The 13,707-nt window shown below is 54.6% G+C and overlaps 3 protein-coding genes across 6 annotated transcripts; all 3 read right to left on the reverse strand.

Annotated features, from left to right (window-relative positions):
• Positions 1-1,066: 1,066 nt before the first annotated feature.
• Positions 1,067-5,262, reverse strand: LOC139789353 (maestro heat-like repeat-containing protein family member 7). 3 transcript variants are annotated; one of them, XM_071729927.1, is made up of 11 exons: positions 5,087-5,262; positions 4,661-4,775; positions 4,214-4,348; positions 3,703-3,888; positions 3,432-3,587; positions 3,033-3,134; positions 2,458-2,557; positions 2,292-2,354; positions 1,647-1,824; positions 1,358-1,488; positions 1,067-1,195 (listed from the first exon to the last, which is right to left on the reverse strand). In XM_071729927.1, exons 1-9 carry the CDS (start codon positions 5,158-5,160, stop codon positions 1,688-1,690), a joined length of 1,068 nt encoding a protein of 355 aa, XP_071586028.1. In that variant the 5' UTR covers positions 5,161-5,262; the 3' UTR covers positions 1,067-1,195; positions 1,358-1,488; positions 1,647-1,687. The 3 variants fall into 3 exon arrangements, with proteins under 3 accessions (XP_071586028.1, XP_071586027.1, XP_071586029.1); XM_071729926.1 differs by having other exon boundaries at positions 1,358-1,491; XM_071729928.1 differs by lacking the exon at positions 2,292-2,354 and having other exon boundaries at positions 1,358-1,491.
• On the reverse strand, positions 5,247-6,496 carry LOC139789806 (uncharacterized). The gene is made up of 3 exons (XM_071730877.1): positions 6,103-6,496; positions 5,894-6,008; positions 5,247-5,459 (listed from the first exon to the last, which is right to left on the reverse strand). The coding sequence occupies exons 1-3, from the start codon at positions 6,411-6,413 to the stop codon at positions 5,247-5,249; spliced, it is 639 nt and encodes a 212-aa protein (XP_071586978.1). The 5' UTR covers positions 6,414-6,496.
• A 230-nt stretch (positions 6,497-6,726) lies between these two features.
• Positions 6,727-8,238, reverse strand: LOC139789365 (uncharacterized). Of its 2 annotated transcripts, XM_071729959.1 has the most exons (3): positions 7,586-8,238; positions 7,274-7,371; positions 6,727-7,042 (listed from the first exon to the last, which is right to left on the reverse strand). In XM_071729959.1, exons 1-3 carry the CDS (start codon positions 8,151-8,153, stop codon positions 6,776-6,778), a joined length of 933 nt encoding a protein of 310 aa, XP_071586060.1. In that variant the 5' UTR covers positions 8,154-8,238; the 3' UTR covers positions 6,727-6,775. The 2 variants fall into 2 exon arrangements, with proteins under 2 accessions (XP_071586060.1, XP_071586061.1); XM_071729960.1 differs by lacking the exon at positions 6,727-7,042 and having other exon boundaries at positions 7,159-7,371; positions 7,586-8,233.
• Positions 8,239-13,707: the final 5,469 nt, after the last annotated feature.

Below are 13,707 nucleotides of genomic sequence, written 5' to 3' on the forward strand. Positions count from 1 at the left end.
TCCCACAGCCTCTCTTCACAGGAGAGGTGTTCAACCCCACGACCATTTTTGTGTCCTCCTCCCATCAGGTCCATGTCCTTCCTGTGCTGAGTGAGGGCTCCAGAGACGGATGCAATACTCCAGGTGAGGACACAATGTCCTTACTTGGGCAGAAGTCTGTATCTGCTAAAGGTGCTCTGCAACAGCAGGTGATGTCTCTCTTGCTTATGACATTTGGTTTGGGCCAGCGGGTTGTGTGATTTCTGAAGAACAGTTGAAATTCTGGACTGCTGCATCTTTCTGCTCACAGGACCAAGGGGACTTGGTCGTGTTAAATCTCATACAATTGGCCACGACCCATCGATCCAGGTTCCTTTGCAGAGCCTCCCTACTCCCAGGACGTTCCTCTCCCATCATCCCCTCTCCACTCATCCCCAAGACGTCCCCGTTTGTCTATGGGGAGACCCCAAAACCAGCGACTTCTCCCCTGCTCATTCTAGTGCTCACCGGTTCCTCCTTGTGCCCCCAGATGCTTTCCAGTGCCCTCTCCTAGTTCCCAGCACTGCCCCCAGCAGCTCCCAGTTTCCCTCACTAACTTCCAGTACCTCCCAGTGCCCCCTGCCCCATCTCACAGAGCTGATCCCACGGCCCCAGAACTTCCATTCCTGATTTAACAGACGCTCAGCTGGAAGGAAGTTGGTAGCTCAGCAGAGAACAGACCCCACACGTGCCGTGCCTTCCAAACGCCACATTTTATTTGGGGGACTTTGTGACCTCTTGGTAGCTCTGCCAGAACTGCCGTTTCCTCCTCTCTGATGAGAAAAGGAAAGCAACTCTGGCTCAGCTGCTGCTGGAGGAGAGCCTCAACAACTCCAGAGACACCCGGGTGACCTCCTGGAAGTGATGGAAGAGGAAGGCATGAGCTGCTTCCAGCAGGTGGGGACAGCTGGAACTGTTGGCAGTCTCTGGATGCCAGAGCAACCAGCCACCAAGAGGTTGGTTTTGAGGCACTTGCAGCACTGGCTCACGATGCCCATGAAACTGAGCTGGACAGGGACAGGGACACCTCCCACCAGCCCAGGCTGCTGCCATCAGCAAGGGTTCCACATGGTCAGCTGTGAGCAGGACTGTCCCAGTGCTGGCGTGCTCAGTGATACAAGCTGAAGGCGAAACGTTCCCAATCTCCTGCTCATCCTGGCAGCTGCCAAACAAAGCCCTGAAAACAACAAAGCAGCGCTGGGGTTAACTGGAGCTTTGCTGCCTTAAACCCTGACCCCTTCTCCTCTGAGCCTCCTAGCACCTCCCGCCCCCAGAACCAGCGTGGGCAATGGCAGCAGCCACGCTGGCAGCCCGGGGAGTTGATGAGCTCCTCTTTTACCTGCCGGGTGCTTCCCGGAGCAGCCACGGCCTCCGTCTGTGGAGCAAGAGGGTCAGGGTGGAGTTCCCAATGACATCTTCCCAGCTCCACCTTCATCACTGGCACCTTCAGTCCCCCGCTGCTGCTGTCCCCTGCTGGGAAGGTTTAATGGAGAGTGGTCTGAGGGGAGTCCTGGGTGTGGGCAGGAGGGTTTGGAGGGCACTGGTTTGGAGCGGGAGGCAGTCAAGCCCGGAGGTGCGCATGGGAGGTGTGGGGGGCAGCAGCCACAGCGTGGCGTCAGTGGAGGTACCGTCAGGAAGATGGCACCAGGAGCTTTGTCCCTGAGTCATCTCAGCAGAAACAGCAGAACAGAGATCGCAAGGACCATCGTGATCGTTGCTGGTCCTGCTCAGTTTCCAGGTTCTGCAAGGTCTCAGCTGCCAAGGAACGGACTCTGGGCTCAGGGTCATTCTCCAAGCTCTGGAGGGCTGCGACAGGAAGAAAGAGAGCAGTGGTGACACCTCACTGTCTGCACAGCCTGTCCTGTGCCAGCCCCATCTCTCTCCTTCCCTGGCCAGGAGGAGCAGGTGGCAGGCACCAAGGGAGCAGCTGGAAGCTGCTGCTCAGCAATCCCAGACTGCGCTGGGCTGGAAGGGACCTTAAGGATCACCCCATCCCAAGCCCTGCCAGGGACAGGGACACCTCCCACCAGCCCAGGCTGCTCCAAGCTCCAGCCTTCAACACTGCCAGGGGTGGAGCAGCCACAGCTTCTCTGGGCAGCCTGGGCCAGGGTCTCACCACGCTCGCAGTGAAGAACTCCTTCCTAATGTCCAGCCAAAATGTACCCTATGCATGCCCTAAGTGCCCCTGACAGGTTCGTCCCCGGCAGCCCCCTGCCCAGCCTCTGTCCCCTGCCCCCACCAGCCCCGGCCAGCCCAGCTCTGACCCTCCTCACCATCGCACATTTCCTGCAGCTCCTCCATGTCTGAGTCCTTACTCAGGTGCCGTGCAGCAGCCCCTGTGCACAGAGCTCCCGTCAGACCTCCCTCTCCCCAGCACTGTGGCAGCACAGCCCCCAGCCCGGGGCTGCCAGGAGAGGGTCCCCGGGGGCTGTGGCTCACCCATGAACTTGATGGCCGCCAATCTCACGTCGCACTGAGCGTCCCTCAGGTACGGCAGGCAGGCATGCACGTGGTACTTCACATCCCTGTCCCGCTCCACCTGGGGAGAGCCCAAGGTCACGGGGCTGGCTCAGGCCCTTCCCCGTGTGCCAGAGCAGTCCCTCAGCCCATCCCACCCCTTCCCCTCCAGGCCATTCCTTTCTGCCAGACAGGGCTGCAGCCAGAGCCACAGGCAGGGGGGCCGGGGGGAACCGGTACGCTGCGTGCTGCTGGCAGGGCCCAGGTGGGCCGGGGGCTCCTGCAGCACCCAGGGTCTGGGGGCAAGAGGGGCCTCAAGAAGAACCCCTGGGGGCTGCGTGCCTGAGGGAGGGGGAGGGGAAGGGGAAAGTGGAAAGCGGAAAATGGGAAGGGAAAGGGGGCACGGAGCTCCAGGCTGTGTGTTCCGCTCTGGAGCAGGGCCAGCGAGGAACACCTGCACGACCACACCCTGGGCACATGGGGGATCCCTTGTCCAGCCCAGGCCCTGGCACCTGGCACCTGGCACCTGGCACCTGGTACCTGGGGGTTGTCCTCACCAGGATCTCTGCAATCCTCATTGTCCGCTTCCTTTTGACCTCCCTCTTGAGCTTTCTCCACCCCAGGATCTTTGCACAGATGAGGAGGGCTTCGGCAGAGGCCTGCAAAGCAGCACACCGTGGGAGCTGACACCACAGCTCAGAGCAGGAGACCTCTCATGCCCCGCCTCCTCTGGGCAAGGCTGCAAGCTGTCCCCAGCTACTTATGGGAAGAGGCAGCTGGGGACAGAGCCTGAAGGGGGTTCAGTGCCCGAGGCAAGCTCAGGGGACAGCCACCACCTCAGGTACAGCACTCTGCCAGCCAGCACAAGAGAGACGGGCAAGAGCTGCTGAGCTGCTGCCAGGGAGGGCTTGGGCAGAGGGAAGGGCAAAGTAGGTGGTCAGCTCTGAAGTCTGTACCTGGGCCACACTCTCGCTCTTATCGTTCATCCTTAGCAAGAGGGAGACCAGGTTCCCCTGGATTATTATCTGCATCCACCTCTCCTTTCCGCTCACCAGAGTCCCCATTGTTTCTCCAAAGAGCTTAATGGAGAGCTCCCGCACCTGGCTGGACTCCTAGAAGGAAGGAAGAAAGGAAGGAAGGAAGGACGACAGGGTGGCTGCAGCAACAGCCTCTCCCTCTCCTTGCCCTCTACCCCTCTGCAGGCTCAGGTTCCCACATCAGCCTTACATCATCAAAGAGGAGAGGGAGCTTCTCCGCCAGCATCACTGTGATGTGGATGGCCTCCTCATCCCCGGTGGGGTGAGCTGTTAGCTTCCTGAGGAGGAGCAGGGCCTCCACCCTGAGCTCTTCAGAGTTGTGCTCCAGTCTCCCCAGGATGCAGTCCAGCATAACCCTGTCCCGCATTTCTGCTGCCTGTGTGAAGCAGAGAACTTCTGTGATGGTGGAGCAGTGGAGCAGCAGCCTGGCAGAAACGCTCTGTGTGCCGAGCATCGGCCTCCTGCCCGGCTTCCCGGCAGGTGCTGCGGGCGTCTCTGCCGCCCCTCCTGCCTCCTGCCTCCTGCCTCGGGGGCTGAGGGAGAGCCAGGGAGAGCCAGGGAGGGCAGGACAGCAAAGGCTCTGTGGCCCCTGTTCAGCCACCCCTCTGCTGACAGCCACCTCCTTCCTCTCAGCCAGGCCCAAACCACCTGCCCCAGCCCCAGGCTGCCAAGGCATCTCCACCTGACTAGGCCTTGCTCACCATCTCCGGGTCCTGTGCAACTGCCACCAAGCCCCTGACCACCAGCAGAAGCATCCTGTCACTGCCACAGTCCAGGTAAGACCGGAGGAGCTGCAGATCACTCGACTGCTTTGCCATGTCTTCGCAGCCCAGCAGCTGAAAGGACAACAGTGAAAGACGGGCAGAGCTGCAGGACCCCGACGGTACTGTGCAGCTCCTGGCTCCCACTGCCAGCTCAGGGCCTGGGGACTGACACAGCCCATCCAGGGGGAAGCCCTGCCTGTGGACACGCAGGGCTGGCTCACTGCAGGGGTGGCTGAGCGCTGCCCCAGCAGGAAGGGCTGGAGGGCAGAGGGACTGAGAGCCGAGCCCTCCGTCCCAGCTCTGGGGACTGTCATCCCATCCCAGCCGGCAGCCGCCTGTGCCAGAGGGACGGCTGCAGAAGCATCTCGCAGAGGCACTGCTTACCTCAACATAAAAAGCCATGGCAAAAGTGTTCTCCTGTTCCCTCCCGGAGTTTAGGGTGAATTTCATGTGCAGGAAGAGGTAGAGCCGCACGAAACCTGAGCTCCTGCACATCTCTCTGGTAAGGGAAAGAAAAGCAGTGCTGGCAGTGAGCAGGGCAGGCAAAACCTGGCTGGGATTGCCCTGCCCAGCCCAGTCAGGATAGCCCAGGCCGGGCCAGGCCAGGCCAGGCCAGGCCAGGCCATGTCTTTGCCCGCAGCCGCAAACACCACTTGCTGAGAGCGCCCTGGTCTCTCCCCAGGCACGGAGCACCCCTCGCCACTCGGATCGCTCCCTGGCCAGCACTGCAGCTGCAGCCCGGGGCCTGGGTGCCTGGGGACCTCTCTGCCCCTGGGCATGAGGCTTCTGAGGCTTGAGAGGGGTTCTCACCTGGCCAGCAAACTGACTGCTGCCTCCAGGGTCTCTCCTTGGAGCATCATGTCCCAGACGCCCTCCTCCTGCATCTGCTGGACATTCTCTCTACAGCCAGCAAGACACAGCAGATCTTTAATGGCCTCCACTGCCTCCCTGTGTGCAGAGCAAGGTCCAGTTACATACAGAGCAGGGGCCCCAGCCGGGGCCCAGGGGAATGGCAGGGCAAGGGGATGGCGCACCCCAAAGGGCTGCGTTGATCGTCTAGCAGGGTCTGTGCAGCCCGTGCCAGGCGGTCGAGCAGGGCCATCAGGAAATCTGGATAGTAGTACAATTTCAGGCTCTGCTGACAGTGGGGAGACTGGCTGAGCCTGCGCAGGACCCGGGATGCCTGCAGAAACGGCACAGGGACGGCTCTCAGTGCACAGACGCTGCTGTTGCTCTGAGGGCTCCCCTGCTGATTCAGGGTGGCCCCCCCTGGGCCAGCACAGCACGGTGACCCTCCCTCTGGCACCCAAATCCGACCCCCGCCCCAGGTTTCCAGCTGCAGTGCAGGGCAGGGGGTGCAGGCAGCGCGGGAGCGGAGTGCTGCCCGGAATGCTGCAGGGCTCCTCTTTGTGCTCGGGGGCCCCAGCAGCACGGGGCAGCCCCATGGGGCTGGCACAGATGGGGCTGGGCTGGTGGAGGGCAGGGCCCTGCTGGCCCTGAGACGTTGTGTCCCCAAGTCCTGGAGGATGGGGTTGTTTGGGGCAGGCAGGAGGGGCTGTGTCTGCTTTCCTGGGGAAAAGCCCTGAAGGGTGAGCAAGCCCTGCTCTGGTCACTCACAGCTGAGACGTGCTCCTCTGGTGCGGAGCCCTGGATCACGCGGAGCATCCCCTCGAAGATACTCTGCTCTTTGCTGAGTGGGGACAGCATCGCCTCCCACATAGCCACGGCAGCACTGCAAGCCAGAGTGCTCTGTTAGCAGGGCTGCCTCGGCCACCGTGCTGTTCCTGGGCTACGGAGCAAGTCCCCAGGGCTGTAGGGGCTCGTACCTGTCACAGTGGGGACTGATCCTCAGCAGGCTCCTGACTGTGTCCTCGGGGAACCTCTCGGCCAGCACCCGAAGCAGCGACCGCAGGCTGTGCCGGGCTGGCTCGCTGCAGACGTGCTCCACGGTGCTGTGGATGCACCTCAGGACCTCATGTGCCTGGAGGGGACACGGGTGACTATGGTGCTGCCACTGGAGTGCAACCATCTCCTCAGCTGCCACTGCAACTGCTGCCCTGCCCATATCCCTCTCTGCTGCCTTGACCTGGCTGCAGACACCCAAGACGCTGGGATTTGGGAGGGAGGGGGCAGGCATGGCATGGAGGTGCTGGCATGAGGACTGGGACTCGGGATAGCCACAGAGTATCCAGGAGAGTGAGAATGGGGGAGGGGGGCGCTGGAACTTGTCTGGCCCTGGGTCTCCTTACCCTGCGGAAGGAAGGTCTCGTGCCTGACTGCACCTCCCTGCCAAGCGGAGCTCTGGGCGAGTCAATGAAGAGCACCAGGTCCTGCAAGAAGAAAAGCCAATGCTCTGCCCTGGGCTCTGGTGACTTTCCCAGAGGTGGCAGCTTAGCTTAGCACCTGGCAGGCCTTGGATCCTTTTCCAGGGCCTCCTGGGAACTGCAGCCAAGCCTGACTCGGCCTTCATGTCCCTGGGGTCCCTCCCAGCCTCAGGGCTCACACCAATCTGCTATGACCAGGGAGGTGACCAGAGCCCCTTCCCACTGAAGCCTCTGCTCCTTTCTGTGCCGCCCGCCAAAAGTGACTTCTGTACCCCTTGGGGTGCAGAAACCTCCGGAGGGGGTTGCACTGGGGAAGCTGTGACCTGCTCTGGAAATGCCAGACCTGAAAGAGTTGCTCCTGCAGGAGTTGCTCACTGAGGGTGTAAGAGCAAGAGTGGGGTCCCAAATCCCTCAGCTGCTTCTCCATATCACTCAGGTCATCCTGCAAGGAGAAGAGAAGGTTATGGGGCTCCTTTATTGATCCCTCCTACCCACAAAGACACTCTGGTCTCTTTTGGGTTTTTGTTTGTTTGTTTGCTGGTTTTTTGTGTGTGTGTGTGTCTTTTTCCCCAGCTTTGCCCAGACGTCAGCTGTCCGGGAAAGGGATCTTTGAGCATGGGGGCAGCTGGAGCAGGCACAAGTAGGTCAGGTGGCAGTCTCTGTGGGTAGGTACCTCTCCTGTCTCCTCCACGGTGTCCAGCAAGAGCAGCTCATCCTCCTCCTCCTCAGCGGATGACCAAGTCAAATATGTGCTGGAAGCAGACTCAGAATCTAAGCAGGCAAGAGAGAAGGGTGAGCTGAAGGTGCTGGCAGGAGAGGCTGAAGAGCCCCAGCCGGCCCCCAGCCGTGTGCCAGCTCCCAAGGAGAGAGCCAGCCCTGGGCCAGGGCACCCAAAGAGGGGACTGCCACGGATCAGGCCAGGGATGTGCCCAGCAAGCACTGCCATGCAGGAGCACAGCAAAGCAGCCAAAGGCCCCTCACTCACCTGTCTCCAGCAGCTGGGCCTTGTACAGCTCGCTTGTGGTGGGGGGATGGCTTCCTCCTTCTTCTCCCGCCTTGGCCAGCTGGGGCTGGCTCGGGGGTCTCTGTTCCTTGGGGAAGGAAGAGAGGCCATGGGGGTGGGATAAGGGGCTGGCTCTCTCCTCACTCCGGGGGGAGGAGGAGAGGCCCTGGGGGGTGGGTATGGGGGTGGCAGTGCTGCTGGCCTCAAGGCTGCACTGCCTGTGGGGAGAGCCCGTGGGACCAAGGGGGCTGTGTGGGGGCAGGGAGAGGTCTGGGGTGGGCTCTTCATGGCCCGGCCATGGATCTCCAGGGGATGGAGGCTCCTGGGCAGCCTGCAAAGAACCAGAGCCCTCAGGGTCTGGGTCAAGGCTCCCAGTAGACAGACCACAAGGGGCTGTCATGTTCCTCCACGTATTCCCCTGCTGCATCCGCACAGGCCACGCTTCAGCCCCAGACTCAGCCCCAGCCCCGGCCCCAGCCCCTGGCTGAGTACTCTCCTGGCGACCAGAAGAACCTTCTTGGTCCACTTGGCTTCTCTCGGGTGCAGACATTGCTCAGTTCTCCTCTACAGAACTGTGCTCGAGTCTGATCCCACGCTTGTCCTCCCGGACACTGAGCCAGGACCTCCTTTGCACTCGGAAGGGACCTCGGGACCCAGGGTGTCACGGGTGATGTCACAAAGGGTCCCCTTGTGACCTGGCAATCAAGCAGGGTGTGTCCAGGTGGGTGCTGGCACATGGAATCATAGAACCATCATGGCTGGAAAGGACCTTCAAGGTCACTGAGTCCGAGTGTCAGTCCTACACTACCTGAACCACTACCACCCCAAGCACCACAGCTGCCCCTTTGTTGAACAGCTTCAGGGACGGAGACTCCACCAGCAAAAACTTCACAAAACCTTCAGCTTGCTATTTGGAGACAAAGCATCAATCCCAGATCGAAAGCGAGAGCTGACTTCAGTGCCACTCCTATCCAGCTGACATCGCCATTAGCAAAATTGTTGTCAGCTTACTTGGAGGATGGTGGGAGACCTGCTCTGCCACTAATGTTCCACTGGATCAATCCCCTATTCACAACTGCCAGAAACCTTCCCCAGTCTACTTGTGAGCTGCAGGCCATTTCCCCAGAAAAGGTTTAAGGTTATCTCCTATCGACTGTGAGGTGCGGACCAGACAGCTGAAGTCGTCTCCTTAAGGAAACTAATGATAGGATTAATCTCTCCTTTTTCAGTCTGGAATTCCTCGTTTAAACTCAACCACGCTGCCCAGGAAGATCCGTGCTTTCAGAATGCGGCTTGTTCAGCTTCGGTGATCAATTCTTTCATTGTTTTCCTGCAGAGCTTTTTGGCTTGGTGTGGTGTGGTTTGGTTTGGTTTCGTTTGGTGGGGTTTTTTGTTTTATTTTGACGGTTTGTTTTTTGTGGTTTTTTAGCTCTTTGTGTTTTTCATGGGTTTCCTTTTTTAGCCTTATCATTCCAAGAGTATAGTCATGTCTTTCCAAAAAATCAATATTCAGTTGAATCCCTTTCAGTGCACATCAGGCCACATGGTACACAGAGAATTGTTCTTGTTCTCCTGCAACCACTTTTATACTCATTCTCGTTCTGTAAAGTCACTCTTACCTAATTCCTTTTCTTAGCCCCTAAGCATTGTACGTTAATATTCTTCTGCTTTCCGTAGTTATTGCCTTGTGTGTTTTGTTTGTTGTTGTTTTTTGTTTTCTTGCTTTTTTCTTAAGCTTTTAAATAAAAGATGTGCTCAGTAACAGCCAGTCCTGTCCACTTCAGGATAAAAAACTTTAAATACTTTAAATAGTAGCCCTTCAGCTACATGGTCAAGGAAAATGTATCCGTTCAGATCTCCTTTCTGTGAAGAAACATGACTAATCGCAGAGGAGTTTAGAATCAGTATTTTCCGGGAGGACTATTTTACATACAGCAAGTCACTTCTTGGTATATGGTAGGAACCACCACTTTACGATAATTAAAATCGCTCGGGGAGCAATTTTTTATTTCTGAAAGAATAGTCACAGATGCCCATAGAATTTCGCAGCTCAGTGACTGATCTAATACACTTACTATCCATAGGGGGTTATCACTCTGCTAATCTCAACTATCACCTTCAAATGAAGTCCTCAGTTGCGGAATGGCTTTAGTTTGGGTGGTGGTTTTTTCCTTTGATGCAGTTCGGGTGGATTTTTGGGGGGTAAGATTTGTAAAATCTCAATTATCAGTAAGAAATTGAATTTTGAAAACTAGCTAGAAATTGAGGCAATTTCTCTTCCATGCAAAACTCTCCTAGTCCAACCAAGCTGTAAGATGTGTGTAACTTTGACATGGGTGACCTGAATGAGCTGCACATGGTTCCCACAGAGAGAGGGAACCCTTCTCTTCCTTGCAGATTTTGTCACAAGAAGAACAGAAATGAAAACAGTTATGCCAATATTGAACATACCATGTAAAAGCATTCATATAATTAATAACAAAAAACCAACAGCTGCAGCTGCAAGGCTCTCGCTATTCTTCTTCCTTACATTTCTAAGCCATATCCCAGTGGAAAGAAAGCAAATAAGGAAAAAATACTCGGAATGAAAGCATGTAGTAGCTAACAGCTCTGTGGAAGATGAAGGTCCTGAAACACAGAAGACAATAGGAAAGGTTTGAGCCAAGTGCTTTTGAGCCAAACTTGGACTCGAGAAAAGGGATAAGCTGCTCAGAATGCTGAACTATGCAGGGAAGCCAGAACTTCACGTTGAATCAGACACACGAGAGAGCTAATAAGCGATGAATAGGTAGAGCTATGATCCACTTAGTCAGCAGTGGATCAATGAGAAAAATCACTAGCTACAGAAGAGTTATGTTGCCAGAGGAGTTACGAGCGATGAGTAAGTAAATCCTGGCTTCTACCTAAATTCACCAGTTCAACAACATCACTGCAGACAAAAGGGTAAACTGGTATCAGATGAAATTCCAAGGAACTCAATTATATTACAGATTAACCAAGATGAGGAGAAGCTTAGCAGCTTCACCAGCAAAACCTGCTGGCATTTGCCAGCCTAAAACCACCTGCTGCTATCAAGAAATCAGTTTGAAAACGTCAATTTTTAGGCCATCTTTTATTTTTAAGTCATTGAAAGCCAACTAGCCAACACACAGCTGATGCTCAGATGTTCCCTGGAGTGATTGCTTAGAACGAGCCAAAGACACACATACACACACACACACACAAAAAAAAAAAAAAAAAAAAAAAAAAAAAAAAAAATCCAAAAAACACAAACACAAATTCCTTGGCAAATACTGTAAAAACCAGCAACATCTTATAGGAGCTTCAACATCCGTAATGGAATCAGTGGCTGTAGGACATCAGCTCCCCCTCTTGTTTTTTCAGCTTTGTTTTTTTGAGTCACAGCTAAGAAATATTTGCAGGGGAATAAAAAAGCAGTCTTTGAATTACCAGAATTTAAAATATTAAAAAAAAAAGAAAAAAAATCTGTGAATCTTTACAGCTTTTGTTCCGTTTTATATAAAAAAAAAAAAAAAAGTCCTTGAATTATCCATAAATACGGTAACAGATACCAAAACATACAGCTACAGTTCTGCTTCAGTAACATCCTCATCAGGGCAACAATAATATTCCACAAAACAGATCTGTCCATCCTCATTCCTAATCATATACTGCAGTGAAAGAAATCCTTGGCCATCTGTTCAAATGGACACTTCACAAGATAAAGCCTATGCCTTTGTAGATGGTTTGAGCAAAGAAATCTTGTACCTGCAAGGGAAAAAAAAAAACCAATCTGAAAAAAATACATTGTGCAGGGAAAAGCTGTAACTTTGCTCCTAATTAGACACCTAAACACTCATAAACAATTAGCAACATGCTAATTTATTCTTTGCCTGGTAACAACATTGGACAGGCACTGCTCAGCTTTTGAGCACAAACTTTCATCAGGCTGGAAGTATTCTTTTCCCACTGTACTAGTCAATGCTACACTAATGCAAAATCAGGGTTTTAAACTTTCTAGCTAGATCACGAGACCTGCCACACAGGGCACTGATCACAGAGTCCCTCAGCCCAGAGTTGTCTGGGTCTGCTTACAGTGGAATGCTTCCATCAAATCAGAGTCCCTAGGGTAGTCCAGATGTGCACTTCCTGCATTTCCAGAAGTCGATAACCTGAAGGCACCACCTCAGAATACACGGTAACAGCTCTCTAAAAACTCTACCACAATCACTTGCAATGTCTGTTGAGATATTCAAGAAACACTATTGTTTGTTTTGCTCCACTTAATTAAACAATGCTAAAGGTTCCACACCAATGCCGTGTTTACCAGGTCGTCAAGGTATTCATTACATCCATTAACATTCCATATATTAATCCCATGACATATTGTGATTTGCCACGCTCCCTTCTTTAACTAAAGCCATCACTGAAAACAGCTCCTCTCTCTTCACCTTGAAAACTTCCAGTCCTGCCAATGGAAGCCAAGCATGAACATCTGAATTGAAAGCAATCTCCAGTACCTGAAGTAGGGTTTTTCTGGAGTCATGGCAATCTGCAGACCTTCACTGGTCATATCTGGTTCAGCAAATGCTTCTCGTAGCCCCTCTGACTGCAGGATAATTTTATTAACAACCTTCCTGTTTTACTGGCATATGAGGCACAGATCATTTCCGCAGAGTCACAGAATAATTTGGGTTGGAAGGAACCTCTACAGGTCATCTAACCTCTACAGGTCCCTGTAAGCAGGGACATCCCCAACTGGATCAGGTTGCTCAGAGCCTCATCGAGCCTCACCTTGAATCTCTCCAGGGTCGAGGCCCCAGCCACCTCCTGTTCCATTTTATCACCACCCTTATGGTGAAGAACTCCTTCTTCACATCCAATCTTAATCTGCTCTTCTCTAAAACCATTGCCCCTCGTTCGTCCTATCACTCCAGGCCCTTGCAAACGGTCCCTCTCCAGCCTTCCCGTAGCCCCTGCAGGCGAACTCAAAGGTCACTAGGAGGTCTCCCCGGAGCCTTCTCTTCTCCAGGCTCCACAAGCCCAGCTCCCACAGCCTCTCTTCACAGGAGAGGTGTTCAACCCCACGACCATTTTTGTGTCCTCCTCCCATCAGGTCCATGTCCTTCCTGTGCTGAGTGAGGGCTCCAGAGACGGATGCAATACTCCAGGTGAGGACACAATGTCCTTACTTGGGCAGAAGTCTGTATCTGCTAAAGGTGCTCTGCAACAGCAGGTGATGTCTCTCTTGCTTATGACATTTGGTTTGGGCCAGCGGGTTGTGTGATTTCTGAAGAACAGTTGAAATTCTGGACTGCTGCATCTTTCTGCTCACAGGACCAAGGGGACTTGGTCGTGTTAAATCTCATACAATTGGCCACGACCCATCGATCCAGGTTCCTTTGCAGAGCCTCCCTACTCCCAGGACGTTCCTCTCCCATCATCCCCTCTCCACTCATCCCCAAGACGTCCCCGTTTGTCTATGGGGAGACCCCAAAACCAGCGACTTCTCCCCTGCTCATTCTAGTGCTCACCGGTTCCTCCTTGTGCCCCCAGATGCTTTCCAGTGCCCTCTCCTAGTTCCCAGCACTGCCCCCAGCAGCTCCCAGTTTCCCTCACTAACTTCCAGTACCTCCCAGTGCCCCCTGCCCCATCTCACAGAGCTGATCCCACGGCCCCAGAACTTCCATTCCTGATTTAACAGACGCTCAGCTGGAAGGAAGTTGGTAGCTCAGCAGAGAACAGACCCCACACGTGCCGTGCCTTCCAAACGCCACATTTTATTTGGGGGACTTTGTGACCTCTTGGTAGCTCTGCCAGAACTGCCGTTTCCTCCTCTCTGATGAGAAAAGGAAAGCAACTCTGGCTCAGCTGCTGCTGGAGGAGAGCCTCAACAACTCCAGAGACACCCGGGTGACCTCCTGGAAGTGATGGAAGAGGAAGGCATGAGCTGCTTCCAGCAGGTGGGGACAGCTGGAACTGTTGGCAGTCTCTGGATGCCAGAGCAACCAGCCACCAAGAGGTTGGTTTTGAGGCACTTGCAGCACTGGCTCACGATGCCCATGAAACTGAGCTGGACAGGGACAGGGACACCTCCCACCAGC

The sequence above is a fragment of the Heliangelus exortis genome, chromosome Z (assembly GCF_036169615.1).
Source record: "Heliangelus exortis chromosome Z, bHelExo1.hap1, whole genome shotgun sequence".
NCBI classification, from domain to species: Eukaryota; Metazoa; Chordata; class Aves; order Apodiformes; family Trochilidae; genus Heliangelus; species Heliangelus exortis.

What these genes read in the sequence shown, in the direction of transcription:
- LOC139789806 (XM_071730877.1), bottom strand. Translation starts at nt 6,413, where the DNA reads ATGCCTGCCCCCTCCCTCCCAAATCCCAGCGTCTTGGGTGTCTGCAGC. An exon ending in ATCAGTCCCCACTGTGACAG is followed by an intron (nt 6,009 to 6,102) that starts GTACGAGCCCCT and finishes TCTGGCTTGCAG; the next exon opens with TGCTGCCGTGGCTATGTGGG. An exon ending in CAGAGGAGCACGTCTCAGCT is followed by an intron (nt 5,460 to 5,893) that starts GTGAGTGACCAG and finishes CCGTTTCTGCAG; the next exon opens with GCATCCCGGGTCCTGCGCAG.
- LOC139789353 (XM_071729927.1), bottom strand. Translation starts at nt 5,160, where the DNA reads ATGCAGGAGGAGGGCGTCTGGGACATGATGCTCCAAGGAGAGACCCTG. An exon ending in TGAGGATTGCAGAGATCCTG is followed by an intron (nt 2,558 to 3,032) that starts GTGAGGACAACC and finishes GGCTCTCCCCAG; the next exon opens with GTGGAGCGGGACAGGGATGT. An exon ending in GGCGGCCATCAAGTTCATGG is followed by an intron (nt 2,355 to 2,457) that starts GTGAGCCACAGC and finishes CTCTGTGCACAG; the next exon opens with GGGCTGCTGCACGGCACCTG.
- LOC139789365 (XM_071729959.1), bottom strand. Translation starts at nt 8,153, where the DNA reads ATGTCTGCACCCGAGAGAAGCCAAGTGGACCAAGAAGGTTCTTCTGGT. An exon ending in GGCCCAGCTGCTGGAGACAG is followed by an intron (nt 7,372 to 7,585) that starts GTGAGTGAGGGG and finishes TTGCCTGCTTAG; the next exon opens with ATTCTGAGTCTGCTTCCAGC. An exon ending in CCGTGGAGGAGACAGGAGAG is followed by an intron (nt 7,043 to 7,273) that starts GTACCTACCCAC and finishes TTCTCCTTGCAG; the next exon opens with GATGACCTGAGTGATATGGA.